Source organism: Chiloscyllium plagiosum, unplaced genomic scaffold (assembly GCF_037043375.1).
Source record: "Chiloscyllium plagiosum isolate Xiang-an unplaced genomic scaffold, Cpla_swu_hap1 HiC_scaffold_8, whole genome shotgun sequence".
Lineage (NCBI taxonomy): Eukaryota > Metazoa > Chordata > Chondrichthyes > Orectolobiformes > Hemiscylliidae > Chiloscyllium > Chiloscyllium plagiosum.
In genome coordinates, this window is record NW_028270146.1 from 49,209,392 (window position 1) to 49,228,973 (window position 19,582).

General features: G+C 40.4%; 2 protein-coding genes across 2 annotated transcripts in view; both read right to left on the reverse strand.

Moving 5' to 3' along the window:
• Nucleotides 1–8,421, reverse strand: part of ppp1r13bb (protein phosphatase 1, regulatory subunit 13Bb) — a 123,281-nt gene extending 114,860 nt beyond the window's left edge. The window contains exon 1 of the mRNA XM_043697523.2: nucleotides 7,535–8,421. Within this exon, the coding sequence (XP_043553458.1) occupies nucleotides 7,535–7,543 (9 nt within the window). The 5' untranslated portion in view covers nucleotides 7,544–8,421. The remainder of the gene's footprint in view (nucleotides 1–7,534) is intronic.
• Nucleotides 8,422–9,804: 1,383 nt separating this feature from the next.
• atp5mj (ATP synthase membrane subunit j) lies at nucleotides 9,805–18,764 on the reverse strand. The gene is made up of 4 exons (XM_087989808.1): nucleotides 18,669–18,764; nucleotides 18,187–18,310; nucleotides 17,923–17,943; nucleotides 9,805–9,989 (listed from the first exon to the last, which is right to left on the reverse strand). The coding sequence occupies exons 2-4, from the start codon at nucleotides 18,305–18,307 to the stop codon at nucleotides 9,967–9,969; spliced, it is 165 nt and encodes a 54-aa protein (XP_087845934.1). The 5' UTR covers nucleotides 18,308–18,310; nucleotides 18,669–18,764; the 3' UTR covers nucleotides 9,805–9,966.
• Nucleotides 18,765–19,582: the final 818 nt, after the last annotated feature.

Genomic DNA, 19,582 nt, shown 5'->3' on the forward strand with positions numbered 1-19,582 from the left:
TTCCCTGAACTTCACTCTCAGCTGCACTGAACTGATATTTTTTTCTAGCAATGACTTGCTCTCATTTCCTAATATTACAAATACCAAAAGGCTTCAAAATCCCAACTTCTTAGCATCACAAAGCCAGCAACAAGCACCACTTGAGTTGCATGGAGCCTCTTCCCTTGCTCCTGACTAAAACCCTCAAACTGATTACTACCCCTGAACCACTGTTCACTTAGACTTGAACTGATCTGGGTATCCTCACAAACTACTTGAGTCCTGCCCAGTTAGTTAGTTATAAGACAGAAACAAATGTTGAAAAATGTGTTGCTGGAAAAGCACAGCAGGTCAAGCAGCATCCAAGGAGCAGGAGAATCGACGTTTTGGGCATAAGCCCTTTTTCAGGAATCTGGTTCCTGAAGAAGGGCTTATGCCCGAAACGTCGATTCTCCTGCTCCTTGGATGCTGCCTGACCTGCTGCGCTTTTCCAGCAACACATTTTTCAGCTCTGATCTCCAGCATCTGCAGTCCTCACTTTCTCCTAGAAACAAATGCTTCAAGCACTGGAACAAAGCCTGAGAGTGTGGTACGACTCTCCACATCACACAGCCCAAAGATACAAGAAACCTAAATTTGATAACATGCACCATATTTTCTTTTCTATATTAAACTAAACCTCAAGCTAAGGTGATGCTTCACACTGAAAAAAAATCAAGAGTTTCAAAAGGTTTGCTTATCTGCCTGCCTGTCTAGTACTCTTCAAAGCTTTGTTTGCAAAGTGAAGTTGATTCAGATTTATACCCCATTCCTAAGCCCAGGATAGTATCCTAAACATCAACTGAGAGTTTATAAACCTCCTCCCTGCCCAATATTATGCAGCAGCAAGATAGGGAAATCCCCAATATCTCTATTAGTTTCTGCCTCCTGTCAGTCAGCAAAAGTTCACATTTTTTTTGGCCTTGTGACAGTTGGAGATTCCCTGGGAAGACGCTCTCCTACCAGCTTTGGCTGTATTTGAGACCCAACTCCCAGCTCCCACTCTTGGTTTCCAGCTGCCTCCCTACTGGACTCTCTTTTTCTGATTCTTCTCCTTGTTCCCCAGAGGATGTGGAATGGATCAGACTTGATGATACAGCTAAACGTCTCCTGAAAAACAGTAATGGGACTAGCCAAAATAACTGTTACTTCACCAATCACAAGTTTCTCCCCTTCCATGTATGCTGCTTTTTGAATCATGAATTAAGTCTCCAGAGGTGCGGTATAAATCATGTAGGAGGGGACTGGTGAACAGAGCTAGTTCAGCAAGCATGGGAGTAAGGGAATCTGGGATTACAGAAACAACAAGGATAAGAGAGTCACAAGATGTGAGGAGATGCTTCTCCAATCACAATTCTGCATTATTTTCTCCTCACTCTCACACTGCAGTTTCAATCTTTTTTGGACTCTGGCGAGGGTGGAGGTTGGAGCTAATATATACCGAAGTTGACTTTGGTCTCCAATTTTGCTTTTCCTTTCATCCAGATCTTTAATTTGCAATAAGATTATAAATGAAATGTCTGTGTATTTTGAACCCAACTGCCAAGTCAGCCAATAACAAAATTAGTAAAATTGAACATTTTGCCCTATAAATACTTAAGAGTTAAATGTGAAGGGAAAGCATTGTTGATTATTTTGTTTTTTCCTTGTTGTACAGGGGGAAAGAAATTAGTGAGCATAAACTATACAGCATCTAATTTGAGAAAGGAACTTCATCATAATAGTGAGTAGAGATGGGTTATTTTTGATTATATGTTTTATTCAGATCTGTTTCTTGATTAAATTTTAAAAATATAAAACATAGATACTAAGTTAACCTGGAGCAGTATTTTTTAGAGCAGTAAAACTGTGCTATTTTGGGGTCTGATGATTGTTAAGGTGCAAAGATGACCTTTAAAGATATACTCTTCCTGTTGGATGTGGGGATTTATGGAGAGTTTCTATGTTACTGATGGTTACGTCTGCAGGAAGTGTCTTTGGTTGTGAATCCTATTGTATCACATGCATTGGTTAGAGGCAATGAGGAATTTACAGGAGCTGGGGGTGTGTGTGATGGATGGCAGTTATAGGAAGGATGGAAAACTGCAGATACAGTTAGGTAGATGAGTCACCTCCAGCAAAAGGCGGAGAGGGACACAGGTAGTGCAGGAGTCACCTGTGGCTATCCCCTTCTCAAACAAGTATGCTGTTTTGGAAAATGTAGGGGTCTATCTTATGTAGAAAGATTGGAGCGACTGGGCTTGTATACCCTTCTGAGAGGGGATCTGATTGAGACGTACAAGATTATTAAAGGATTGGACACTCTGGAGGCAGGAAACATGTTTCCGCTGATGGGTGAGTCCCGAACCAGAGGACACAGCTTAAAAATAAGGGTAGGCCATTTAGGACAGAGATGAGGAGAAACTTCTTCACCCAGAGAGTGGTGGGTGTGTGGAATGCTCTGCGCCAGAAGGCAGTGGGTCCCAGTCTCTGGATTCATTTAAGAAAGAGTTGGATAGAGCTCTCAAGGATAGTGGAATCAAGGGTCATGGAGATAAGGCAGGAACAGGATACTGATTGAGGATGATCAGCCATGATCATAATGAATGGTGGTGCAGGCTCGAAGGGCAGAATGGCCTACTCCTGCACCTATTGTCTATAATGTAGCATGAACAGCCAAGCTTCTGGTACCGAGACTGGCTCTAATGTAACAGGGGGTACGTCACGATCCAAGTGATCGATTGTGAGATTGTCTAGTCAGAGGCATAGACAGACATTTTTGCAGCCGACAGTGAGAAATCAGAACGGTGTGTTGCCTCCCTGGTTCCAGGATCAAGGATATCATGGAGAGAGTGTAGAATATTCTCAAAGGGGAGAGGGACCAGCAGGAGGGACCAATAGTAGAAATAATGACACAGGAAAGGAAAGGGATGAGATTCTGAAGGTACAATATAGGAAGTTCGACAGGAATGTAAAAAGGAGATCCTCAAGGGCGATAATATCTGGATTACTCCTGGTGCTACAAGCTAGTGAGGGGAGGAATAGGAGGACAGAGCAATTGAATGCGTGGCTGAGGAGCTGGTGCAGGGGAGAAGGGTTGACATTTTTGGATCATTGGAATCTCTTCTGGGGTAGAAGTAACCTGTATAAGAAGGACGGATTGCACCTGAATTGGAACGGGACTAATATCCTGGCAGAGAGATTTTTTTAAGAGCTGCTTGGGAGGATTTAAACTAGTAAGCTGAGGGGAATTAGTGAGGAAAGAGATGCATTTGAGACTGGTACAGTTGGGAAAAGGAGCAAGTCAAACAGTAGGGCAGGCAGGAACACAAAGAATAAGGTAGGATCGATAAATTAAGCTACATTTATTTCAATACAAGAGGCCTGAGCCACATCTCTGTAATTACTATGACATCCTAGCATGGTACTTTCTCACTCAACTATTTTAATATGAGATGCATTTACGAATGTATTTATGAAGGGGTGAAGGACTAATATTACACTATGAAACCATCTATTAAATGTTTTGCTTTTTAAACAATTAAACATTTCTGGGTCACTACAAATGGCAAACTAATAAGTGTTCACTGACAATTAAAGTACCCAATTTTTCAGAAAACAATGTTTAAAACAAAATGGTGCAACTTGAATATGTAATACTTCATTACTTAAATATCTAAATACACAATCAACCAGGTCTTCAAATACTGTTAACTCATTGACATACTGGCTAAACTTTTAAATTATTAGCAGATGTCATTTTTTGAAACTCTCATCACCCTTGAAAGCTATTTTAATTGCTAAAATATTCCTACTTCGGCTGAATTTATCAGAAATAATTCTGGTCCAAATTTAGACACATAGGTAAATCCTTAAAACTACTATGTATTTTTGATTTCCAGCATCCAGAGTAGGCTGGAAATGCAACAGGTCTGGAATTTCAAAAATACAAATTCATCCAAAATTTATGTTTTTCAAGCTCCTCATGGTAGACTGCTTAGCAACGTTAAGAATGCAGGAAGAACTAGCCATTCGGATACAGCACTGGCTCAAAGGTAAAAGATAGAGGGTGGTGGTGGATGGTTGCTTTGTAGACTGGAGGCCTGTGACCAATAGAGTGCCACAAGGATCAGTGCTTGGTCCATTGCTTTTTGACATTCATATTAATGATTTGGATGTGAACATAGGAGGTATAGTTGGTAAGTTTGCAGACGACACCAAAAGTGGAGGTGATGTGGACAGTGAAGAAGGATACCTTAGAATACAACTGGATCATGTTCAGATGGGTCAATGGGCCAAGGCATGGCAAATGGAGTTTAATTTAGATAAATATGAGGTGTTACATTTTGGAAAGGCAAATCTTAGCACGACTTATACACTTAATGGTAAGGGTCCTGGGAGTGTTGCTGAACAAAGAGAACTCGGAGTGCAGGTTCATGGTTCCTTGAAAGTGGAGTCACAGGTACACAGGATAGTGGTGGTGGTGTTTGGTATGCTTTCCTTTATTGGTCAGAGCACTGAATATCAGAGTTAGGAGGTCATGTTGCAGCTGCACAGGACATTGATTCGGCCATTTTTGTAATATTGTGTGCAATCCTGGTCTGGTTCCTATCAGAAGGATGTTGTGAAACTTGAAAGGGTTCAGAAAGATTTACATGCATGCTGCCTGGGTTGGAGGATTCGAGCTATCGGCAGAGGCTGAATAGGCTGGGTTTTCCCTGGACCATCAGAGACTGAGGTTTATAAAATCATGAAGGGCATGGATTAGGGTAAATAGAAAAGCTCTTTTCCCTAGAGTGGGGCAAGTCCACAACTGGAGGGCAATTGTTTAAGGTGAGAGGGGAAATATTTAAAAGGGACCCAAGGGCAACGTTTTCACACAGAGGGTGTTGAGTGTATGAAATGAGCTGCTGGACAACGTGGTGGAGGCTGGTACAATTAGAACATTTAAAAAGGATGGGTATATGAATAGGAAGGCAGAAATGGGTAAAAACAATGACTGCAGATGCTGGAAGCCAGATTCTGGATTAGTGGTGCTGGAAAAGCACAGCAGTCCAGGCAGCATCCGAGGAGCAGTAAAATTGACGTTTCGGGCAAAAGCCCTTCATCAGGAATGCCCAAAATGTCGATTTTCCTGCTTCTCAGATGCTGCCTGACCTGCTGTGCTTTTCTAGCACCACTCTCGGCTTGGCACTGATATGAATAGAAAGGGTTTAGAGGGATATGGGTCAAGTGCTGGCAAATGGGACTAGATTAATTTAGGATATCTAGTCAGCATGGACGAGTTGGACTGAAGGGTCTGTTTCCACACTGTACACCTCTATGACTCTATGTTATAAATCTCTCAAAGTACAAAGGGAAACAAGAATAGTAACTAAATACACCTTACTTGCAGTGCTGACAATTTCATCAACCCAACCAAAAGATATAAAGATCAAATTTGAGAGTCAAACATACCCAATATTTAACGGGCAGTTCAACATATACAAACTGGTTCCAGTTATTCGATGATTAAACCAATGTTCCCAACTTTTTTGTTGTGATGATTATGTTGAAAAGCAAAGAAATGTCAATTGACACCAAACATTTTTGACAATAAGCAGCAGAATCAGAAGTAACATAATCGAAGAACTAGCACATGTTGCTCAGCTGCATTGAAATCAGAACATTCAAAAAGACACACACAAACGCGACAATTAATTCAGTAACTTTTGAAAAGTTGTTTTATCAACAGAGTACAGTCAGTTGAGAATCTAAAATATAAAGCGTATACATATTATATAACCAAAAAACAAAAATCAACATTTTTAAAAATAATTTTTTCTTGCCTATAACTCTTCACATTTTCTCCAAATTAAACTACTCATAATTTCACAATAAAAGCAACAGCTTTAATACAATTTATTGACCAAACAAAATACATCGAACTATGAGTGAGTTGTAGCAGTTGTTTTGCCAGAGTGAAACACTCATATTTCAAAAGTTTCAGGTCACATCACAAATCAAAAAAAGTTCCCCCACACTTTTATCCCTAAGGAGCTGCAGTTTATTCCGCAGTATGGGTGGTATGGTAAGTACCTACTTGAACTTGAGCATTCTTTAAGTACCTGCAAACCATTTCAGTAATACTTCCTTAAAAATAATTAAAATAACTCACTAAAGCTTCTCACAGGGACCAATGGAAGGGGTGAAGCAATTATGATTATGAATCACCATCTTTGGGTTCCCTGATTGCCTGTCTCACCCTCCCTCACCTCATTGTTCTTTCCATATCCCTTTCAGTGAGTCCAAGCAAATCCACAAATTGATGTAAAAATACAGTTTCAAAAACAGACTTACAAATAAAATGTTAAAGTTTGGAACTGCATTCTGCAACAGATATTTATTAAATGGAAATGACAGCAATAAATCCCAGAACATGCATCAGTACAGACTGTAATGAATAAACTATTGTTCTGTCAGCTAAACACAAGTACAAGTAGGGTAGTGAATGAGGCAAAACAAAATTGCAAACCTGGTAAATAACTGGATCTCCACTACTTTTCCAACTTTGTGTCAAATGTCAAAAGGTGTATATTCACAAGAAGTTAATGTTTTTTTCTTCCTACCTTTTCCATTAAAGAGGTAAAGCAATATCTTATTGGGGGGAGGGGAATGGGAGGATTACAAAATGTAGGTGATTGAAAATTAAATTGCAAAGGGAGGAGTTTCACCTAAAATATTTTAGTATTTTGTCCTTAAGTTAAAACCCCATCAAAAAGTCAGGCTTTCACATAACTTAATACAGTAACTTTAAACCTCGGACAAAAGTAGGGTGGTCTTATCAAGCTAAGAACTAAATCTAGCGAATGCGCAACATTGTTGTACAACAACTTCATTATTATCTCGGGTAGAAATCTTTGACACACTTGGAAAGATAAAGGCCGCCGAAAACATAGCAAAAATAGCTAAATCTTATTTTTACCATTAATAGAATTACACATACTATTCATAGATATATCACTAAAATGTTAGTGTTTTGCATCAAAGATTTACAATTTACACTCACTACGATATCAAGAAGTCCAACTTTTTCAAAGTCTTTTTGATATAATTCAAAAACTTTACAGTATTTACGTTTTAACGAACATCAGGATATGTCAAGTCTTTATTAAATCAGTCAGTAAAATGATACCAAGATCATCTTAGATAATGGAGTGTAGGCAAACATCAAAACTCATGGAAGACATTGCTTGAAGGATAACATAGCAGAACATAATACTTTGATTTTTAAAATTAATATCTTTGACATGAACATTAAAATATCAGTAACACATCATTGCGAGTTATGTGAACACTGTGCAATGAGCCAGTAGAAAGGAGTTCACTGCGGTATTTTAGTTATCGCTCTTTTCTGCCACAATAGCGCAGAAACCCCATGAATTTATCAGATTACTCCTTCGTGGGTGAATCATTATTTTAAAAAGGATAGCCAGTTTCGCCCTTAACCATGTCGATTCAAATTAGAGTACCAGGACAAAACTAGACAAATACTCACCGGCATCATTTTGGCGACGTCTTAGCACAATCCTACCATGCGATCAGAAAGAAAAAAAGGTGCAATTCCCTTTGATCCCGGGTCAATGTGAGCGACCGCCGGCAGCTGGGAGGGGAGGAGTCTGGTCGGGGCACCAGTCCAACTCCAGGCCGCTGCTCGCTGCTCGCTGCACCCTTGACACTCGGCCCAAGGAGACAGCAACATCCACAGGGAGCGATGGAGGGGGTGAGAGGGGAGCTGTGTCGTTTGTAGGGGAGGAAAAAAAATGGTAACCGCTCCGGCGGCTGCCGATCTCTGAAGTTGTTTCCGTTGAGGCTCGGTGCCGACGCGCGCTGAAGCCACGCCACCAGTAAGGCCCAGTCAGCTGACACCGCGCCCTCCCGCCCACTCCCTGCGTCAGCCCCGGGAGCCTGGGCGTCAGGTACCAAACATGGCGGCGGCTCGCAGGCACTGCCAGTTACGGAGGCTGTCTTTCACTACCACTACCTGTACTAAACAAAAATGTCGTGCTTCTCCTTCCCTGATATCTCACTCAAGAATATGGTGCTTTACGTTAACGGTTCGGTCGGTTTGACACGCGGGTGGAAAGCTGTTAGCAGACATGACGCAGGAGCCTGGTATCTCTGGAATGTAAACCAATTGTCTCCGGATAGTCTGCAGGAAAGGCACAGCAATGCAGAGCAACATGGCATTGCACCAACTCCCTCAGAACACCACATCAGTTCCGATGTACACCGGCCGCCCCCTATTGTCCGAGAGTGCTTTAAACAGAGAACTGACAATCTTTTAAAAATACTTTCAGCTCAAGCACAGAGCCTTTGTTGTGATTTGGACACGCTGGGAGTGTTAAAAATCATAATACTAGGTTATAGTCCAACCTGGTTTATTTGGAAGCACAAGCTTTCGGAGCGCTGCTTCTTCATCAGATGGTTGAGCTAGTGCTTCCAATTAAACCTGTTGGACTATAACCTAGTGTTGAGAGCTTTGTTAATATTGTATTTTAGTCGCCACCTCTTTTTTGTATAATGCCAAATGATGAATAAGTACATAAGACTGTATTAAAAGTAATCATGGGCATCTGGAGCTGTCCTGTGCTAACTAAAAAAAAATAATCAGTTACCTGATGAAATACAACACTCAAAGCTAGTACTTCCAACTAAACCTGCTGGACTATAAGCTAATGTTTTGTGATTTTTTAAAAAAACTTTGCCCATCCCAGTCCAACAGCAGCACCTCCACATTAAACCTCGCATGGGCAAAGTTTGAAAAGCCAAAGCTTAAAATTCACAATTTTTTCAGTTTTAAGTTGTTTTACTAATTAAGTTTTGGCTAAGTTTACCTTATATCAGGATAACTTCACCAGATATTAGTCAACCTCCTGCAAAAAATCCACTTGCAGAGTGTTTACTTCATTGTTTATGCTTGAAATGAACAAGCTTAAATCGGTGTCCTCTGGTATTTGAATTTGGTAATAAAACGGAAAAACATAGAAGTACACAGCTGTCCTAGCAGCATTTGTGCAGAAGCTTCAGGTCAATAACCTTCAGCAAAAGAAAGATGAGCTTTAATTTTATGCAGTGTTCACAGGTACCTGAATGCACTGCTGTAACTGACAGTTGAAGCTGATTTAACAACTCTTAAAGAAATCGGGATATATGTACTTGCTTGTGAAGGAGGAGACAAACTGATGGGCAAAGAATTTGACATGAAGTCTGCACAGCTTCTCCCATGTGTGGTCATTTTCTAAAAATCACTTCAACTTTTTTTAAATTCATTTGTGGAATGTGGGTGTCCTGCCATCATTTATGGTTGTCTCTAGTTGATCTCCAGAAGGTGGTGGTGAGCTGCTTTGGTTCCACTGTACTTTTTTTTTAAATTAAAAAAAATTTTCAATGCAATTGAATATACTGATAGGATTGACAGTCATTTTCTAAAAATATGATTGGGTGGAGAAAAATATCTTAAATAGTTGCAAGATGTGAATAGTTGCATGAATTAGAACATGCACAAACACTAGCGATTGCTTCCACCCAATCTTGAGCAACAAGACCTTGGAAAAATAAAAGTAATCCAAATAACAACACGAGTATCCAACAATTGCCTCCACCCACTCATTCCAAACTGGTGAAGCAATCTTCACCTATAAACCATCCAAGTAATTATAGAATGGCAGAATGAAAGTAAAACCACAAACTTTTCTAAATGATGTAAAGTTAAATCCATTCTAGACAGAGAGAGAAAAAAATAATAAAAAGGGATCCACAATAAACTTCCATTTCCAGAGCATCATTTATTGGTACAATTTCATAAACCTTGCACACATTTGAACAAAATATATTGCGTGCTTCCAGATGATAAGTCTTCTGTATCCCATTTCATTCAGTAACGGTTTACATCATTTTAGCACAAGTCCATGTACCTCAGTTGTAGTGTCAATGTCCTGGACTAGAAGATTCTAGGTATGATTAAAAGAAAAAAAAACAAAAATATTACCATACAAAATATTTGTAATTCAAAGGATGACAAAATGACAACTCCCAATTCTATTCTACGAATAAAGAGACTGTTCACTATATGATACATAGGCTCTTGTGGCTCAGTGGTTGAGTCCCTTCCTCTGGACCAGAAAGCCCAGGTTCACATTGCACCTGCTCCTGAGGCACATCCTAACAAAAGCACAATATTGTGGATGCTAGGAATCCAAAACAAACATTCTTAAAGTTTCAAATCTAGTGTGACTCTTGAACATTTGTCTCCAAAGATGCAGTCAGACTTGCAGAGTTCCTCCAGCATTGTGTTTGTAGGTCATACCATGTCAGAACATGTTGATTAAAAATATCTATGAAACATGGGGGCTGCAGATAGAAGTAAAAACACTTTTTTTTGCGACATTTACAAGTGCTCTTACACACAACTGAATATCTTCCCACCCCCATCTCAAATCCCATGTTTGTTTTTCCAATCTATTAACCATCACCAGTAAATTGAAAAACAGTTTAAAGTAAGGATAAGTTGGTCTATCCCTGACTATTGGTGGTTTGGGGGAAATAAAGGCAAATTGCACATCTGGTCAGTCTGTATCTTAAAATACTTCATATCTCATCTAGTACTGATCAACAAGCACCTGCCTGTTTACTTCCTCCTTCCTCAGTCTCCAAGAGCCCAAACACACCTTCCAGGTGAAGCAGCACTTCACTCAAATCTTGTGTACTGCATTTGCTGCTCACAATATGGTCTACTCTACATTGGGGAAACAAAGTGTTGACTGGGTGACCGCTTTGCAGAAGACCTGCATTCTGTTTGCAAGAAAAAAAAACCCTGAGCTTCCGGTTGCCTGCCATTTTAACATACCACCCTGTTCCTGGCCAACATTGGTCTCAACTTGGTGCAGTGTGCCAGTGCACCCTGCAAGAACAGCACCTTATTTTCTGCTTGGGAATTCAACAGCCTCAAGTTCAAGTTCAACAACTTTTGGGGTTTGAGTTGTCCAAAGTCCTTATCCCTATCCCCACACCAGGCCTTGTTATCACATGGTCTGCTATTGCACACACTCTAGATCAGAGTGGTGCTGGAAAAGCACAGCAGGTCAGGCAGCATTTGAGGAGCAGGAAAACTCGACGTTTTGGGCAAAAGCCCTTCACAAACCATTATTAGTCACAACTGTCCCCATTAATAGCTATTCTGCTAGAGAGAGTTATCCACTCATTTGTCTGCTCAACTGGTTCTCTCTCTCTCTCTCTCTCTCTCTCTCTCTCTCTGGGCTTTATCTCTACCTACTGTTTACTCCTTACCCCTTCTCCTCCTCCTCCCCTCCCAACCAACCTATCTTCTGCATTAAAAACAGCTTTTTCCTAGCTACCATCAGTTCTGAAGAGTCACCTGACCTGAAACATTGACTATTTCTCTTCAGACATTGCCAGACCTGCTGAGCTTTTCCAGCAATTTTTGTTAACTTACACTGGGTTGGACTCCTCCTGAAGTGACATCTACAGTATGAAAGGTGTAACAACTGACTTTGACTGGTATAGTGGACAATGACCAAGGGACTTAGGTAGAGTGGAAACACCTTTGCTTGCAACTCTATTGGCTTAAGTATACTGCACACAGACAATGGACCCATGAAGTGAAACAGAGCGCACAAATAGTCAAAAGCTATCTGACATCTTTATATATGTAAATAGTAAAACAGTATCAAAAAAAAATCTATAAAAGTGGTATGTGAACGTAGAGGCTCCAAGCTATATAGTTATTCAGGGTTGAGAATGGCTGAAGACAAAGTGATTCAAAAACGGAGACAAGAGATAATACATACATGCACAAACAAAAAAATACAAAATGGCAGTCATTGAATCATGAAATGGTCAGAAATATTATGGGGCTTATCGTAGTCCATGATGGAATGCAAATACTTTTAGGTTACTTTAAATGAGTAAAATTATAAAAATACTACAATGAGCAATTACTTATATCCCATAAAAAGATTTAATGATCTTAGCCTTAACATTTAAAAATCACTCTAGATTAGGTATTTCTACTTGCACTGATATCAGCGACCTCATATCCTAGGTCATCTGCACATTTAGAAGTTATTTGAGAGCAGGTAAGGGGAAGAGAAAGAGGTAATTGATATTTTAAAAAAAATAATGACAGTGAAGATACACAAAGTGTACTTCTGTTGCATAGTTACCACTCCTTAAGTTCAACCCCCCCATGTTCAAAATAAAATCATGTCCTCAAAAGAATGCAGACTTTTGAATGTGGCTATCAAACAACATATTTTGGTTTGCTCAGGTAAATTGTCCAAACAGCAACCAGCGAGTGGAAAACATTGACAAAGAGCCTTTTGTCATAGAGAAAATATTTTGACGAGAAACCAAAATTATATCGTACTCCTTCGTGAAAATTTGATCAGACAGATGCTGATAACCCTGAATTAACAAAACAAGCCTACACATGTACAAAGGGCTCATATGGTAGTGGCTGTGTCCCTCCCTTTGATCCAGAAGGCCAGCATTCAAGCCCCACCTATCCCAGAGGGGTGTCAAAACATGTCTGACTAGGTTGATTAAGCTATATCTACACACATACAAACACAGAAAAATCTCCTTTGTAACAGAACAACAGTGCACTCTGCATTTCTCTCCAGAATTATTCTATGAAACAATTGTAAAATTCACTCATGGGACATGGGCATCTCTAGCTAGTCAACATTTAACGCTTGTCTTTAGCTGCCTTTGAACTGAGTGGCTTGCAAGGCTCTCTCAGAGAGCAGTTAAGAGTCAAACACACTGTGGATCTGGAATCACATGTAGGCCAGACAAGGGGAGGAGGATTTTAGCAAACCAGATGGCTTTTTTCCAAATTTGGCAATGTTTTCACAAACAAACAGTAGAAGTTTAATTCCAGACTTTTTTTAAAAAAAGGTGAATTCAAGTTATAGATAGAGTGATACAGCATGGAAACAGATCCTATGGTCCAACCAGTCCATGCCGAACATATTCCTAAACTAAAAAGTAGTCCCACCTGCCTGCTCCTGGCCTATATCCCTCCAAACCTTTCTGATTCATGTACTTATCCAAGTGTCTTTTAAATGTTCTAATTGTACCACATCCACTCACTTCCTCAGGAAGTTCATTCCACATGTGCACCACTGTGTAAAACATTCACCACGTCCTTTTTATATCTCTCTCCTCTCACCTTAAAAATGTGTTCCTTTCGTCTTGAAATCTCCCTCCCAAGGAAAAAGACAACTACCATTAATTCTATCTATGCCTCTCATTATCTTAGAAGCTTCTATCAGATCGCCTCTCAACCTCCTACAATCCAGTGAAAATAGTCTCAGCCCCCTTCCTTGGTAACTCAAACCTTTCATACCCAGCAACATCCTCGTTCATCTCTTCTGAACCCTCTCCAGCTTGATAATATCATTCCATTAACTGGGGACCAGAACTGGACACAGTATTCCAGAAGAGACCTCACCAGCGACCTGTACAACCTCAACATTACTTCCAAAACCCTATACTCAAAGGACCGAGCAATGCATGCCAAATACCTTTTAAACTATCCTGTCCATATGTGATGCAAACTTCAAAAAAATTATGTACCTGCACTCCAGAGTTGCTTTCTTCTACAACATTACCCAAGGCCCTATTAACTATATAAACCCTACCGTTGTTTTGTACCAAAACACAATATCTCGCATTTATCAAGATGAACTCCATCTGCCACTTTTAAGTCCCTTGACCCATTTGATCAAGATCCCTTTGTAATCTTAGAAAACCTTCTGTACCACCAATTTTGGTATGGTCAGCAAACTTAATAACCATGCCTTCTATATTCTGATCCAAATCATTTATGTAAATGATAAAACAAAAAAAAGACAGAAGCAATTCCTGTGGAACACGACTAGCGACAGGCCTTCAGTCTGAAAAGCAACTCTCCACCACCGTCTCCTGCTAAGCCAAATATACATACAGTTGGGAAGCTCACCCTGAATCCCATGTGATCTAACTTTTAAAGTCCCCCCCCATCTACCATAGTGGGATTCAAACAGGTTCCCAGAACATTAGTTTCTGGATTAATATTCTAGCAATAATACCACAAGGCCATTGTCTCCCCAAAATCTACACAATAAAGAAAATCAGTGACCACACAACAGATAGAGCCCAAAGGATATTGGTAAGAGGTAGTTTTTGGAATATTAAGTGTTAAAACTTCTCAGCCACAGCAAAAACAGGTAACTTGAAGAAAAGGAATAGTACTATCAAGTAATTCTGTGTGCTGTAAGCACTGAACAAGCTAGGGTTAGGCTAGACGGAGTACAATGAGAACAGGGAAAAAAAAAATGAGGCACAATATGGTCACTCCCAAGCATTGGGTCACCTGGAAAGTTGCATGAACTTTACAAGACACCCAATACACGGAACAAATATGGGTGGCCCTCTACCCTTGGCTCGAGTACTTTATCATGGCTGCCAACTGGGACAATTGTACTGAAAGCTGGAAAGAAGGAATGTGAAGCCACATTCAAATCTCATGGGAAGGGGTGGGAGTTGAAGTGTTTATGTCAACATTCACCAGTCTAAGTAGTAAACAGCATTTATTACTACTCAGCATTGACACAAGAATTTCGTGTGTGTGTGTGCGCGCATGTCTCTCTCCCCCCTCCATGTAGGGCATTGAGACTGCAGACTTCCCGCTGATAATTTGGACTGCAGCTGTATACTTTTCAGCTAATGCCAGGGAAAGTTTGAGGTCATGTGTCCGACGAGTCTGGAAACTGAACTAGGACATTACATAAGCAGTCAAACAACTATTCAAAAATTTCAAGTGATGTGATGGATATTGCATTTTTTTGTGTGTCTGCTTAATGAACAACTTCTACTTTTAATGACCTTCGGACATCAAAATCTTTTAGAATGAAATACTTCAGAAATGTAGTGAACATTCAAATTAAAGAAATGGAATGAGGTAAATGATTACTTAATTTTGGGGAGCCTAATCAAAGATTCAGAATCAGCTCTTACAGGTGGTGGAAGATTATAAAACTTTTCCACAAATAGCAATCGATATTATAGCATTGTTCTTAACATAAATTTAACACTTTTTGTAACATTAAAGTCAGAAATTGAATTCAGAGTTAAAGTTTTTTTTTTTAAAAAGTTAGTAATTGCTTTGTTAACATCTTCCAATTTTATGCATTCACAATGAAAATGCATTAGCTGTGAGCTTAATATGAAAATGTGTTTAGAATGAAGACTGTGTGTGTGTACAATGTGTATCAATTACCTTGGAAAGCTTTTTTTTTTAAAACTAACACTAGAAAATACTGGGTAATTTAAAAACTGCTTTCCAGCAAGTTAATGCTTTCCTGGAGTGTGTTGCTTTAAGTTAAATGGAAATTTAAAGGCAGACAGTGGAAATAAAGGGTGTCTTCTTCAGAACGGCAGCAGTAACTAGAAGAGTTCCACAGAACCAATGTTGAGATTATAACTCTTCATGTTATACCTTAATGATCTAGATGAAGGAACTGAAAGTATTGTTGTGAAGTTTGCAGATGATACAAAGATAGGTGGAGGGACAGGTAGTGCTGAGGAAATGGGAAGGCTACAGAAAGACTAGGTTAGGCTACGAGTGGAGGCAAAGAAGTGGCAGATGGAACACAATGTGGGAAAATGGGAGGTTATGCACTTTAGTAGGAAGAATAGAGACAGAGACATAGACTATTTTCTAAAAGGGGAAAGGGTTTGGAAATCTGAAGCACAAAGTGACTTGGGAGTCCTGGATCAGCATTCTCAAGGTTAACATGCAGGCTCAGTTGGCAGTTTAGGCATACGCAATGTTGAGCATTCATTTCAGAGGACAAGAATACAAGAGCAAGAACATACATGGCTCTGGTCAAACCGCATTTGAAATACTGTCAGCAGTTTTAGGACCCATAATCGAAGGAATGACATCCTAGCTTTGGAGGGTGTCCAGAGGAGTTTTACAAGCATAATCCTGGGATTTATCACATAAACAGCAGTTGAGGATTCTGGGATCGTAGCAGGACGAGTGGGGATCTCAATGAAACTTACTGTATACCAAGAGATCTGGTTAGAGTGAACATGGAGAGGATGTTTCCAACAGTAAGACAGACTAGCACTGGAGGGCACAGCCACAGAGTGAAGGGATAACCCTTCTGAACTCAGATGAAGGGGAATTTCTTCAGTCAGACGGTGGTGAATCTGTGGAATCCATTGCCACAAAGTTGTAGAGTCCAAACAATTGAGCGCATTTAAACCAGAGAGACCCAAGTTCTTGACTAGTAAGTGAGAAATCAAAGGACATGGAGAAAAGTAGGAGGATGGGGGTGGAGAAACACATTAGCGACAACTGAACTGCAGAGCAGACTAAAAATGGGCCGAATGGCAAGTTCTGCTTCAATATCTTATGGTCTTAGAGTGATTACAACTCCAGAGGGCATTGATGAATTATTCCATTTCTGCTATTCAGTCCAAATTGTACGGTACGGAAACAGATTTCGATCCAATTCATTCATACTGAAATAAGGCCTCACTCAGTCCCAGTGAGACATTTTCAGTTATACGTACAATATACTCCAGAGGGAATCTCCAAAGACATGAATGACATTTATAGTGATGTTCTTCTGGAAACACACAAGGGAAAGGTGACAGAAGTAAGAAGAATGAGATGAACAGTTTTTATATTCTTTTATGTATAAGGATTATTGACCAGAATATGGTCTTCCATGTTCTTATGGAGTCATAGATGTACAGCATGGAAACAGACCCTTTGGTCAAACCCGTCCATGCTGACCAGATATCCCAATCCAATACAGTCCCACCTGCCAGCACCTGGCTCATATCCCTCCAAACCCTTCCTATTCATATACCCATCCAAATGCCTCTTAAATGTTTCAATTGTACCAATCTCCACCACTTCCTCTGACAGCTCAATCCGTACATGTACCACCCTCTGCCTGAAAAATTAGCCCCTTAGGTCTTTTTTACATCTTTCCGCTCTCATCCTAAACCTATGCCCTCTAGTTCTGGACTCCCCGACCCCAGGGAAAAGACTTTGCCTATTTATCCTATCCATGCCACTCAATTTTATAAACCTCTATAAGGTCATCCCTCAAGTCTCCGACGCTCCAGGGAAAACAGCCCCAGCCTGTTCAGCCTCACTCTAAAGCTCAAATCCTCCAACCTCGGCAACATCCTTGTAAATCTTTTGCAATATTCTAAGTGGCCTAACCAATGTCCTGTACAGCCATAACATGACCTCCCAACTCCTGTACTCAATATTCTGAGCAATAAAGGAAAGCATACCAAATGCCTTCTTCACTATCCTATCTACCTGCGACTCCACTTTCAAGGAGCTATGAACCTGCACTCCAAGGTCTTTTTGTTCAGCAACACTCCCAAGGACCTTACCATTAAGTGTATAAGTCCTGATAAGATTTGCTTTCCCAAAATGCAGCACCTCACATTTATCTGAATTAAAGCCCATCTGCAGCTTCTCCATCTGGTCAAGATCCTGTTGTAATCTGGAGGTAACCCACTTCGCTGTCCACTCCACCTTCAATTTTGGTGTTATTCAAACATAGTTGTGAAATCTTTTACTTTTACCCCAAAAGAAAAAAGTCATGATCAATTTCATAAAACACCCCCTTCATCCCTCACTCAAATGTCAGTCGACATTTTGTGATGTTACAAATTAAAGGCAATAGTGCTCTTACTGAGCCAAGGCAAGTTTCTGGTGTCAGTTACTGGTGTTGTGCAAAATCATTATGTGTAAAAGATGTTTAAAATGTAAAAATAGACAGCCCTCTTGTAAGATGTGTGTTCAGCTCAAAAGAGACAAAGTTTGAAATGAATTATACTTACTATCTTTTACTGCCTTTTTACCTGCAAGAACAGAAACATAGTATTATATAGAAGTGAAGAAACTGACTATATTGTTCCAAATTGTCCACAAGGTATAATTCGTGGTATATTTGCAAGAATCGGTTAAAATAAAACAAGGAAACAATTGGAGAGAGAGAGAAAAAATGTCCCCACAGTTAATAGATTCACTATTCTTCTCCCCCATAAGGCCAAATCTAACACGCTTAAATAAAATGTGTTAACACTGTGCTCAAAGACACTCACCTCCGTAGGATATCTTATAGTACAAGACTGCTGTGACAGCTAGACTGGGCCATAATTCCCGATAAGCAATGGCATAGGGTTTCATTAATGCCCACCATTCTGCAATAGCGCGACCAGCCATCGTCTAAGGATTAAAGGAAAGGTAATACTGAAGAACGGTAATAAAAACTAAATATTCTCCTATCACAGCGAATCACAATCAAAATGTATCATTAATTTAGATCTGTTTATTGTAGATCTAAATCTCATCGCATACAGAGTCCTCGCCAGTTGTCAATGAACTGCAGCCTCAGCCCATGGGAAGTTCAGGCAGTTTCTTAGGCCTGAACACCACCGTGACCGGTCAAAACTGACCGACAAAACTTACTCATAGGAGGAAGAAAACAGATCATTCGCAATCCGACTATCTTAATAAATATTACACAAAACCCGCAGTACACCGCACACATTAATGCAAACACTAACAGCAAAACCAAACTCACTCCGCTGTTCCAATTCAAGGAAGGTCACAGCCCCTCACACTGCTCTTAATGGACGGTCCAATAGTCGCCGATTGTCTAATGGCAGCAAGAGGAAACCAACTGCAGACTGGCACCGCGGATAGCCCCAACTAGTGGAAGGACCCATAACTGCAGCCATTCTTCTTCAAGTTCGTGGTCTTTGAGTAACACGAGCAGGGGCTTGTGGTCTGTTCCTGTCACAAATTTACATTCATAAAGGTACTAATAGATCTTTCTCACACCCAAAGATGACTGTCAAACCTTCCTTCTCTATTTGTATTTGTGCTCTGCATCACCCAAAGTCCAGGAAGCATATGCTATCAGGCATTTCTTGCTGTTCGGCCATTTGTGAGCCAACACCACCCTGATACCATAGAGGGAGGCATCACATGTCAGCACCAGATCTCACTTGATCCAACATCTTAGAAGATGATAACTGGCTTCTTCACTTCCCGAAAGGCTACATCTTGGCTATGAGACCATTTTCAAGGCTGATCCTTTTTAAATATTAGATTAGATTAGATTCCCTACAGTGTGGAAACAGGCTCTTTGACACAACCAGTCCACACCAACCCTCCGAAGAGTAACCCACCCAGACCCATTTCCCTCTGACTGATGCACCTAACACTATGGGCAATTTAGCATGGCCAATTCTCCTGGCCCACACATCTTTGGACTGTGGGAGGAAACCCACACAGACACGGGGAGAATGCGCAAACTCCACACAGACAGTTGCCCAGGGCTGGAATTGAACCTGGTACCCTGGTGCTGTGAGGCAGCAGTGCTAACCACTGAGCCACCGTGCCGCTCTAGCAGATGTAAGGGTGGATGGAGGCCAGGTTACTTATGAACCTTCCGTAATAATTAACTAATCCAAGGAAAGACCTAGGCTCCAG

Bases quoted from the DNA above. Each gene is read 5' to 3' on its own strand.
- atp5mj (XM_087989808.1), bottom strand. From the start codon at position 18,307: ATGGCTGGTCGCGCTATTGCAGAATGGTGGGCATTAATGAAACCCTAT. The intron at 17,944-18,186 runs GTGAGTGTCTTT...CTGTTCTTGCAG, and splicing joins CTATAAGATATCCTACGGAG to GTAAAAAGGCAGTAAAAGAT. The intron at 9,990-17,922 runs GTAAGTATAATT...AATCATACCTAG, and splicing joins TAAAAAGGCAGTAAAAGATA to AATCTTCTAGTCCAGGACAT.